We start from the raw sequence: 12,322 nt of genomic DNA, 5'->3' as shown, positions 1-12,322 counted from the left end.
AGACTAACAACACTTCTGAGTGGATTTTACTGTAATTCTTCAGAATCCCTTGGACCTTGCATAATGGATTTTTTTTGGGTCACCAAATCATGTTTCCTAATTATAGGAATGATAAGAAAAGAAAAAAACACATCAGATATAATGTAAAACGATTCCCTTATTCCGGCTTTTTTTTGCTTTTAGAAACCTGGGATAACCCACTCGCTTCCATCTGTTTTGGGCGCGCTCTGTTTTAACCTTGAAGTCAAAGCTTTCCTTCACCTCCTCTTCGTACCTCTCCCCTGCCAGCTCCTCTCCTACCGGAACGGAGAGACCCTCCTGCTCTCAAGCCCTCCTCGCTGGGGAATTATTCGCCCCCGCCCGCCCCCGCTCTCGGTTTTGTTCCCCTCGCGGGGAGCAGAGGCGATCGGGACGAGCGGAGGCTCCGCCAGCGCGGTCACCCCCGCGACGCCCCCGGCCGCCGTTCCCGCACTGTCACCCCGCCTCCGCACCGCCACCGGTGGCAGCGGCGGCCGCCGGCCGGGCCGGGAGGGGAGCGCGGGGCGGAGCGCGGGGCCGCGGGCGGGGCGGGGCGGGGGCGGGAGCGGGGGGAGCGGCGGGGACCGGCGCCTGTTGCCCCGAGAGAGTTAACGGTGCGGGGAAACTCGCTCGCCGCTCCTCCGCCCGTGCCGGGCGCTTGGCAACCGGGGCGCCGCGCATGTGGGACCGCCGGGGGCCGCCGCCCCCCCGCCGGGCCCCGCGTCCCCCTCCCCGCCCCGGACAAGGCGTTTAACGTGCCCAGGCGTGAAGTATGGCATGCAAAGATGGTTTCTGCCAAGGAGCCAGCCATCGCCATGTCCTCGGGTCTCTCCATCGCCCTCCTGCACTGCCTGTGCCTGGCGACCTGGTGAGTAGCCCGGCGGCGGCGGCGCCGGGGGACCCGGGCGGCCGGTCCGGTGCCGCTGCTCCCCGCGGGCTCCCGGCGGCTCCGCTCACCCCGCTCCCTCTTTGCCTCGCAGTCTCACCGGGCCGCCAGGGCAGATCAAAAAAGAGGAGAAATTGTGGCCGGAGAATTTTACCAGCATCCTGAACAGCCTCCTGGATGGCTATGACAACCGGCTGCGACCGGGATTTGGGGGTACGGTGGCGGCGCGGTGCCGGCGGCGGGCGGGGGGTCGCTGGGCTGGGGCGGGGGACGCGGCGCTCACCGCTCGGACCGACCCGGTGCTGACCGAAAACGCGGGGGTGTGTCCCCACTCCGTGCTCCGGGGTCCGAAGCCTCCGGGAGGGGCCGGCAGCGAGGCAGCGCCTGGCCCGAAAGCCCGGGGGGTGCTGCGCATCCCCGGCCGCGGGGGCCCCGCTGGGGCGGTCCCGGGCTCAGCCCCCGCTTTGCTGCTCTGCCCACATCCCGGGCTCGGGCGGCTGCTGCTGCGCTGGAGGAAAAAATAAGCACTGAAGCCGGCGTGCGTTGGCTTGGTGGGGACGGAGTGACCTGTCTAACGCCCAGAGTCTTCTCGTTCTTGGCAGGTTTTGACCCGTAAATGCCACGATGGGGTCCTAATAGAAACAAGTGTACTTTTACCAGTCTAGGAGGTTAGGTCGGATGGATTCTGTTCCCCTAGTTGGGGAAAATCAGAGCTCAGGTGCCAGTTCTTTACCGCAGTTGTTGAAATTCCAGGTTTGATGTAGAGGTAGTAGACTGAATTGCTGTCTAAAAATTAGACGTGGCGGGGTTTTAAATTTGCCTTCACCTGTGCTCTGCGTGTGAGGGTTTTGGGCCTCTTCCTTTCCCTGGGCTGTTAAGATGCAGTTTTGTGATGCTGAAGAAGCAGCCAGACTTGCTCTTCTTTATGATTTTGGTGTTTTTGTTTAGGGTCTTGAAACCAAAAATCATTAAGATCCAGGCAAAATAAAAGTTTATTTTGTAATCTGGAATGAAGGTATTAAAAATTTGAAAGTAAAAATAATATTTAAATATTTATAAAAAATGCTACAGATCTTTTCATGATTCTCAAAGCTGTAACGAGGTTTTTATAGGCTTCTTCCAATACAGGATTGAATGAGATCCTTGCGTAGGTTTATGTTGCAAAATACTTTCTTCCTCCTCTGAAAGTACCTTCTCCATACATGTGATCCATCCCCACTGACATGTATGCCAGCACATTCCCCACATGCCATATGCAGTGCTCTCACATGCATGACTGTGATTGTTAAAGGACAGCACCTGGCACCCATGGACCACTCTTATTATTCTGAGTGTGTGGAATAAATGAGGCCTTCTTAAGTTAGCTTACACATCAAGTGAGAAGGAAGCTAAATTTATTAACACCCGGAGGAGTCATTGGGAACTGATAGTCTTTTGCAATTTAGTCTTTGTGGAGAGGTTACAGACACTTCTGCACGCGTACAAGAGATGTGCTAAGTTTGGCATCATTTTAGGTTGAATGCCAACTAATTAGTCATCTAGCAAAGATGCTTTATGAGCATTATCAGATTTCCAAAATTAAACAACTACTAAATATGTAATATATGGTGATTTTTATTTTAATACAGTTGTCCTTTGCAGGATGTTTTGCAAGAGTAGGTATTTTTCCCCTGTAATTGTGGAAGACTTTCAGCAAAACGCAGTCAAGGAGAAAAAGTTCGTTGCATCTTCTTGAACTTCCACGTTGGGAATATTGAAGTAAATGAGAGAGGGAGGCAGAAACTCAGATTTCAGCCTGGGGAAAACACCTCTGGGCCAATGTTTCACAAAATGGATATTATTTTGCTTCTTCCTTCCTCATAACCATCTCTGTGTTAACATTTAACTACTCATCTTTGAGCTTTTAACTTCTTAGTAAGAAATGGGGGGAAAATGCTTTGGTTTTAAAAATGATGCTTGCCTCCCTAGGTCCTTAAAGTGAAAATTATCTACCCCTGATTTGAGAAGAACAACTTTGGATAAAAAAAACCAAACCACAAAAGAAAGAAATTTCTGTAATTGATCAGATTTCACTTTTTGACATTGCTCAGAGTAATAACTACAGACTATTTATTGAAATAGAGAATATAAAAATCAACTTTTACCTATATTTTGGTGCTTTTTCCTGATTAATCTTTATCAGAAGTGGAATTTGTAGCTTTAAAGTGGGTCACTCACTAGTTGATAGCATTGCAAACAAAATGTCAGATGGGATGGGAATATTCAGAGATGGAAAGTACAGTGTGTTTTGGTAATGTTAAAGCTACTTCACCTTCTGATGAACAGCAGAATACTTATTTTTGTTTTCTTCTTGAAGCTGATTCACCATCTAGTTTTCACAGGGCCTGAGATGAAACAAAGGTTTTATTTTAAGAACAAAAGGCCTCACAGAGGACTAACTGATGCTGATTTTAAACTTCAAATAGATGAAAATATTTCTAATTCTGGCACAAATTATGTTTAAAATCAGACTCAGGGAGGTAGCCAAATTCTGAATTTTGCTGGCATGTTACAGCATTACCACAAACAAAAATACATGAAGATAATTGACATGCAGAGCAAAGTAGAAAATATTTGATTTTGGAAATTTCCTACGACTGGATCAATATTCTCCATACTATCATTAATTTGCACAATTTTTGGTAGTTTTAGAGGAGAAGTCAAATTGCCTCAGCATGCTTACAAACTCTCCCAGGAGAGTTGTGAACCCCAGTGGAGTATTTGGAAGCTTCTCTGGGTGGTAGTTATAATTCAAGGTGTCAATGCATAAGTTCACTTTATTAAATGAATTTAATAGACTTTAAAAGTTGCTGTCACCTTCCTAGGCACTGTGAGGCTTGGTAGTGTGAAAAACAAAACCAGAAGGGTTTATTAAAAAGGTTACTAAAGATCATTTATGTGAAAGTTCTCATGAAGTTGAGGCAGGGGGAGAATCTAAAGAGAGTGGCAAAGAAATGTCACCTAGAAATTGAAGGAAATAAAGCAGAATGGGCAGTTTCATGTAGGAAAGGAAAAAACCCTGCAACTGCTGTCAGGAAGACTTTAAATGCATAAGAGTCTTGAATTTGAGTAGATGGAAGGTATTTAGGGACTAATGAGTAAAGTAATGCTGTATGATGTTTGAAAATAGTGTGATGGAAGTGAAGTTAGTTCATTCCTACACTGAATGACCTGTTATATCCTTATCCTGAATTTTTGCATGCAATTTATAATCCAAGTAGGTTTTGTGGTCAAAACCACTCTATAAAATCAGTGTTTTTACAGAAGCTGCTTGTAGTGTCATTAATTAAAATCATCATCTGCTGGAAAACTTCAAGCGTACTACCAGGGTACTATTTTGATTCAGCCGTAAAAGTTTGAAGTAGAAGCATTTCTAGCTAAACCCTGTCTATAGTTTTCATCTGCTTTTAAAATTTTGTGCATTACATGAAAATTTCAGAAGCTGTATTTTCTCTGAAAATCACCTTATTTTCTGGTCATTAGTTTCAAACTGACAATAGAAGTCCAAAGTCTTTGAAAGGAGCCTTATTCACTTGAAGTAAAAAGCCTGGGCCAGATTTGCCATTTTAAACCCTTGCATGGTTTCTGACTTTACTTGAGTGATTCTTGACATTAGCAAGGGTCTGCAAGAGCTGATTCAAACCTGTATTAGATGTAACTTTAAAAAATGTACTGGTGTCTTTGAAATTTTCATGATACAGTAACTAATCACACTTAAACCTGGACTTAGAGATGTAGGAAGGAATAAGGAGACTGAAGCTGATGAGGGTGACAAGGCTGTGTGCTGCTGTGTATCTGCTAATTTAAATGAATTATGCCTTTCAGACAGCATCTGATCTCTGGCATCATGCTTTTAATGGCCAATTGTATGGCCAGAGCCAAGAAAGAAAGTGGTGTGTGACTTGCCTCCTGCCCAAGGCTCTCAGGTTGGCTGTGAAATCCACTGACCACAAGCTGTGGCATTGCCTGTTGCTGATGTGTTGTGGTGTGGCTGCCCATCAGTTGGTGAAAGATGGAGCCCTCTCCCTTCCTGAGTTCTGTTAATTTGTGTGAGGTAGAACCTGGCATAAGTTTTGAGTCTCACTATCAACTACTGGTGTTGGTCACTCTGTGGCTTTTTCTTTGGAAATTGCCAGAACTACTGCTGACTCCTGAATAGAAGGAATAGGACTGTGTTCATCCATTTCCCTTTTTCTTTTCTTCCTCCTTTTGTGTTCTTTCTCATGATCTTGTGACTGAGTGCAGCTCAGTAGTGCAGCTGAGTACTTGGTAGAATTAACTATATTGGCCATTGTCTCCCCTAGGAAGGGTAGGAGAAGGATTCTGTGCCCCTTTAGTCTGTGTGTTGTTCAGCTGATGAACAGCATTTCTGAAGAGTTTCATTTCCTGTCTATGCAGGACTTTAGTCAGAAAATAAACACAGAATACATTTGAAGTGCAAAGGCAATTTTCTCTTTTTAGAGAAAATAAAAATATCTGCATGATTATTTGCTCTTACTAGGAACTCAGGCATACCTTAAATGTTCCATTGCTCAGCATAATAGATATTATCATTTATTTTTACTATTTAGATTGCGAATGGACTTGAAGTGAGCATTGAAAAGGGAAGTGGGTCATTTTTTTTTCCCGGCAGTTGTCCATTCTTTCTCAGCTGGTGAAATTTGATGACTCAAAGCTTAACAGGATATGGTGTTAGATACCTGTAGGTGACAGATTTGAATTTGGCCTCCGTTAGTAATGCTTGAAGTCATTACCATCTGTCTGTTGTTCAGTGATCTGTATAAAATTAGCTGATATTCTTAGTCCAGTTCTTAGTAGACAGGTGTCCACATCATGAAAACTGGCACCAGTATCAGGCTTACTGGCTGGCTCAGCAGAGATGTTTTGTTGATAAATAGGCAAAGAAACAGTAATCTCCTAATTTCTGGAGGTATACTTTTCCCCTTTCAAGTTCAGACATACTGATGGATGAACATACATAGAGACAAAGGTTATTGTGAGCTGCTGTGTTTGTTGTGTTGTCTTTTGGTAGAGAATGTAGCCCGTGTGTTTGAATTCTGCATTAATTTTTTAAAAATGTCGTACCTAGTTCTGGCTTCTGAGCAGAATTCTTACATATAGCAGGTGACCTTAGCTGTTCTTTCTGATAGAATGAAACAAGGGAACATATTTCATATGATGGGGTTTTTTTTCTTTTTTTTCCTCCCTTAAAAAATGTCAACCCTATTCAGGCAGCAAGAACTTGGAATGAGAAAAAACCAAGTCTTTCACACGTAGTTATATTTAAAAAAAAATCTGTAGCAACTACTTTTTTTTTTTTTAATGTAGCTGTAGGAACTGATGTAATATGATTTTCTGTGGTTTAAATATCCTGGGATTGATCTCATAATAGCACCAATAACTGCACCGCATAACTGCACTTTGTATGTTGAAACCTTTGTACGGGCTTGTTTGCTAATGTTTCCAATTAGTTGTGGGACCCTTGATGGCAAAATTTGCAATATACAGAAAGCTTGTGGAGGCTTTGAGTGTTTACATACAGCAGGGATCTCTGCAGTGACAGTTGCCTATGGAGACGCAGGGATAATGGAGCCCGAAGTCTTTCACTGGGAGCTGTGCTGCAGTTCAACCCATATGTTGGAATAAAATGCATGGGAGAGCTCTCTTGTGTTCCTCTTCCCAGGGTTAGGGCCTGGCATCACTTCTTCAGCCCACATGTAACATCTATAACACTGAACTATTCTGGCTTTTTGCAGGGGTTGCTTTTAATCTTGCCTGAGCTTCTTTAAAGTATATTATCTTGCAAGCAGTGATTCAGACGTAACTGTTCCCACTGCAGTGTGTAGGACTCTCCTCCTATTTCATTGACATAAAAATACACACCAGTATGATATAAATAGTTCTTCAGCATTCCTGAAGATTTATGGTGGATAGATACTTTGTGATGATCCATTGAGGGGTGAGCCCAAATGGTCATATTTAAAGTTAATTGGCCTTCTTACAACTCACTGCCTTTTATTGCCAGTAATAGAGCGTTAAGGATTCTAATAGGATCTTCTGCTTGCAGAGCCTGAGTTGATTAAGTGGTGCAACACATTCGTTTTGGAGGGCTGCTTAAATCACCAGTAAAAGTAGGTTAGGTGACTACAGATCACCTCCTCGTTGACAGGAATTCCCACGATTAATAATAGTTTAAAAAAGAGGCAGCAGCATGACTCACTATTTATACCCCCGCTATTGTTACCAACTATGTTTTCTTCTAGAACAAGAAGAATAAGAGGTAGGTATTGGTGTCGCCATAGATACTCCTGGGTTGGCATTAAGTGCTGGGATGTGCTAGAAAATCCAAGATTTGTCATTTCACAACGGTTAAGGCCAGTGTAGGTGGAAGATGTGGAGCATGAAAGGGCTGCAATTGGAGAGAAAGCATTAAGGAGATAATCAGCTTCACTGTCTTTGCTCCTACCAGACACTGAACTGTTTGGCCAAGGTTTTGGCTGCAAATCAAGGATTTGTATGTCTGTACTAACTGGATAACTGTTATGATGTTTAAAGTATCTCTAGATCCGCATTCATCTGCCATTTTCTAGTGGAATAAAATGTGATTTTCACATCTGCTTTGTCACTCTTCTGCCATCGCGTTGGGCAAGCAACCAAAAGTAAACATTATTTTGTGGCCTCGTAACTGTCTGAGAGTTCCTGCTTCCTTCTTTCTCATGGGTCATGCTAATAAATATTTGAGGGCAGAATAGCAGTTACTGGAGAGTGACCTCAAACATAGTTTTAGTCTTGTGTTGCTTCTATAGTGTTCCTAAATAGCATTAACTTGTAGGCTTGCTGATTTGGAGATTAGCTTCTTGATCTTAGCTTTCCTCTTCTTTCTGAGAAACTCCAAAAAACAAAGTTGCAATTCTTATTGCCCATGAAGCTAATCATTTAATAAAATGAAAGAAATCAATGGCTGAGGAGAAGCAGCTCATGCCTGTAGGAAAATCTGTCCCTTTGCTCAATTTGGTATGGTTGTAAAATTACAGTGTTCTGTAAAGACTATACCATCAGAGGAAAAACACTTAAAGGTCTGGGGTTTATTTAAGGACTATTCCTATTTAGTTTCTTAGGACTAACAGGTAAAGCAGTTCCTGAAAGGAATTCAGGCACTTCTCTCTGTTACTCAGTAAAAAGGGAGTACTGAATATTGAACTCAGTTTCTGAAAGGGATTCCTTCAGGAACTGAGTGCAGTATTCAGTATTCTCTTATTATTGAGTAACAAAGACTAATTTCCTGTATTTTCTTATTAAAGCTATGTGGGAAAATGAATTTTTCACTTCTATAGAAGTGATTGCAGAAATATTTCAAGATAAATGAAATAAATGTCTGTGTATATAAATCAATCCTGGATAAATTTTTAAAGCATGCTTATGGGATTTCAATGGGGATTGAATCTCTTCTATTTCTACATGCAAGTATGGCTGGGCTTTTCTCTCCTATATTCTAGCACTGTAGATAAATGTTTTCACTCCTAATCTCTTGGAGCTCTTCTGCTCTCCAGAAATCAATATATTCAGGAAATATCATTGGACTATGTTGGTAGTAAAATCAGTGATCTAAACCCTCATGGATTTCCCTGACTGATGAACACTTTGTTATTTGCAGAAAAGGGAGCAGCTTCCATGTTTAGGGAGCAACCCATTGCAAAACAAATGGCATGGTATGAAAAGGTGTAAACTGGAACTTGGAGGTTGCTTCTTAAAAGCCTCTTTGAGACAGACATGCCAAACAATACAACTTTCCAGGGACCTCTGAGCTACCAAGTGTTGAACAGTGGAATTTCTTTAGAGTTATTTTGAAAAAATGCCCTTCTGTGAAAGTTAGCTTCCAGTAAAGTAATCTTTTTGACATTTAGATGAAAAATTCTTAGCTTTTTTTCTCTAAATAATTGGCAAATTCTATAGTAAAGCAATTTTACATGGTTCTCTTTTACTTTTTGTTCACAGCTTGAGACTTGTTCTAGGTGCAGGAACTTCAATTTCCCTGTTTTCCCATTGCTTACTTCTTTTTTTATCTTTTACCATTTGATTCAAAGTGACATCTGTGAAGATTGATTTTTTTTAGCTTTTTTTTCTTTTCAAGTGGGACATTCTTCTGCTGCTAACTTTGTGGAGTCTTTCCTTCTTTCATTTTTAGATTGCAAATATTATGATAAAACCTGATTTATTAGACTTGAGCCACTTATCCTTTTTAGTAATTTGAGTTGTAGGGATTTAGAATTTGTAAATTTGTAGGTGATGCACATTTTTTCAAGCAGATACTGTTTGGTAAGACCTTCAGTAGATTTGTTTTTTAAACTTACAATGTTAGTTAATTACCTGAATTAAACTGTTAGCTAGTGCTTTGATCACAAAATCATCATAATGGTTGATAATGATTATCAGCTTTCTAGACTACTACATTAGGAAGAGACCTAAATCCCAATGAAATTAGTGTGTGTTTTCTTTGGTTTAAGGGGAAATGTAGAGTGTACTGAAGAGCAAATGCCCATTTAAGATTTCAAGGTAGTAAAGGAAATAATACATTAAAATGAAACTGCTTTCTCTGGTGGTCGATTTGCTGTAGGCAGCTGTGAGAGTGCAAAACCTCTGTTCAGTGCACTGTTTTTGGGAGTGTCCTAAGTATCATTGGTTCTTTCAAGACAGGCATTGTAGCAGAATGTGGATCTTGGTTCAAACCCTCAAAGGTACTTAGACCTCCAACTTTTATTTTGGATATTAGAATTAAAGCACTTAAGTACATCTCAGGAAATGGATGCAGTTCTTGAGTCTGCAATACTAAATTACTTGGTACATGGCATGCTAATGTCTGTCGCCCAGTTATTGCCAGTAGGTCGAAATATTGGTAATAAATGCTTTGAAGAAAGTGGATTGCTGGGATTCAGTGCTTGTTGTGAAGTAGAATGGTGTTTTTAGTGAGCCTTTTAATTTTTTGGCATCAGTTTTCTTAGCGCTTGAGTCAACATTGGTTTACTGAATGGGGATTTGCACGGAAATGCTGCTTTTGATTTACTTATGTGGTAAAGGTAATTGAACAGCGCTTCTTATTTGAGACTTATCTGAATTGACCTTTGTTTGCATTTTGCTCTTGCTCGTCCACAGAACCCTGAAAGCGGTAACTGTTCACACACCAGGATCATTTATGGGAATTGTTGACCTGCAAAATTCAAATTTTCTTGCTCACTTCCTTTTCATACATTAGGTCCTGTTACTGAAGTCAAAACAGATATATATGTCACCAGTTTTGGACCTGTTTCTGATGTAGAAATGGTATGTATTTCTGGGATTAAAATGCCATTTCCTGGTTCTGAGAAACCATTAGCTGCAGTAGGAGTGGATGCTTCATCTGTACTGTTCTGTCAATCATGCAAATTAGGCAAGATTAGTAACAGCTTAATTTACAGGTTATAATTAGATACATAAGGCCTGATTCTGGTCACACTTTCAGTGGGTTTTGGCTGGCTTAAGAAATTCACTTCATGGGATTTAAAACAGATTTTCACGGCACAGAGGCAGAATCCAGCCTTGCAGGGAGTGTCTAAGTAAGTCTGCTGTGGGGAAAATGTGTAATACCTTTGAAATTGCTTTTCATTTCTGAAACTTGTGTTATTCTCAGGTGAATAGTAATGACATCACTTCAAAAATACTTGTTGACATTTTCATTTCAGATGAATGCCCTTTGCTGATCTCTGTGCTCGTTTAAGCATCAATTTCAGCAATGTTTGTCTGATAGGAGTTTTCACAAGTATATGCAGAAATTAAACGTCCAAGTGACACGCATGAAATAGTAACAGAGGAGAAATATTACATTTGCATGTTCTGTTATTTGTGGCTGAATGGCTTTTGATTTCAAGGTCAAATCCAGCAAAACTCTCATCAACTTCTAAAATACAGTGATACACCCTTAAATCATACAGCAGTTGATCTTTTTATAACATAATCAAGAAATCCCATGGAAAAAATGCAGCCGTATGTGTTAAACTGAACTTCTTCATAGAAAAAGCAGTTTCAGGGTAGTAATTTTCTTCCCGTATAGTGCTGTTGTTCACGTTGTGTTGCATCTGATTTAATTCTGTTATGTGGAAAAGTATGTGATAGCAAGGTATTTTTTCAAGAGCTACAGTTGTGACAGCACTCTCAGGTTGAAATGCATCTTACCCCTTTGTTGGTTATCATGTGCAAGATGATGCTTATCAGAGTGACAAGGGGTACAGGAATGTGGTCCCAAGGAAATGTAGAAGTAAGTGCCTCAAATCTGTGGTGAGGGCTGCATGGCATCTCTCAGGCTCCATTTTCATGGGAAGTTATTAGTTATATTGGAGCATTTATCTAGGCAGAAGTGAGAGCATGGACTGAAGATGGGTAAGGAACTTGCGAAAGGAGAGTTTATTTCCCCTTTCTTCATTAAGGATGATTTAGGAGGCTAATTAGGGATGCAGGAATTGTTTCTGGAATACTCTTCAGTTAATGTATCCATTAGTGACCCAATGTAATCTGAATGTGGCTGCACTCATAAAACTTGCTGCAACAGTGATGTCTGCTATGGTCTCAGTACAGGGGATGGTCAGAATGTCTTTTTAGTTGCTTTTGTACCCATTTTCATTTTATGAATGATTTTCATTTAATGAAAATGGTTGAAATCTTATATTACAAAATCTGTCAGGTAGAAGCTAATACCAGAAACTGCTACTTATGATCTATGAAGTTGCCAGCAAGAAATGACACTAGAGGAGACACTTCTCATGGATTAACTATAAATCATAGTGGAGGATTCAGTCATAGAAAAGAAGACAAATAATCCTAAAATGCATTACACTAGTACTCATGCCTCCCTGACAATGCAAATAGATACAACCTTACAAGTAATTTCAGTGGAGACATTATGCAGTATAATTTGAAATCTAGTCAGAAAACATTGTTTGGCTTAACAACAAAATCAAAACTGTAAGTTAGAAAGGACTTAAAGCCTTCCATGTGACCTTTTTCATTGCCACTTGGTAGTTTTTTTGTGAAATGCTTTAGTTTCCTGAGATGAGAAATGCATTCTTCCATCCATTCATTCAACTATGGTTTCTCATGATGTGCCTATGCTGTTTTGCAGTTGTTTGCATGGGTTTTTTTGGAGCATCTGAGTGGCTTTTCTGAGGAAGTTAATGGGATAGTAACATACTTTAAAAAAAAATGTAGACACATATGCAAATCTCTATATAATTTATTATCCCTGTTTTGTGGGCATGCAAAAGACAGCTTTCCTCAGTTAAAAGCTTACTTTTCATGAGATGAAGTTAGATTTTCTTTTCTAACTTTAAAGTGGAACTAATCATTTGTCCT

At 40.9% G+C, this 12,322-nt stretch overlaps 1 protein-coding gene across 1 annotated transcript in view; it reads left to right on the top strand.

The window, feature by feature from the left end:
- Nucleotides 1–803: 803 nt before the first annotated feature.
- GABRA4 (gamma-aminobutyric acid type A receptor subunit alpha4) overlaps nucleotides 804–12,322 on the top strand; it is a gene marked incomplete at both ends in the record, with an annotated part of 36,085 nt that continues 24,566 nt past the window's right edge. The window contains 3 exons of the mRNA XM_084204306.1: nucleotides 804–886; nucleotides 999–1,117; nucleotides 10,194–10,261. Of these exons, the coding sequence (XP_084060432.1) occupies nucleotides 804–886; nucleotides 999–1,117; nucleotides 10,194–10,261 (270 nt within the window). The remainder of the gene's footprint in view (nucleotides 887–998; nucleotides 1,118–10,193; nucleotides 10,262–12,322) is intronic.

The sequence above is a fragment of the Fringilla coelebs genome, assembly GCF_963513975.1.
Source record: "Fringilla coelebs genome assembly, chromosome: 4".
In the NCBI taxonomy this organism is placed as follows: domain Eukaryota; kingdom Metazoa; phylum Chordata; class Aves; order Passeriformes; family Fringillidae; genus Fringilla; species Fringilla coelebs.
Note: the sequence above shows the minus strand (reverse complement) of the source record. Positions and strands in the feature narration are given on the sequence as shown.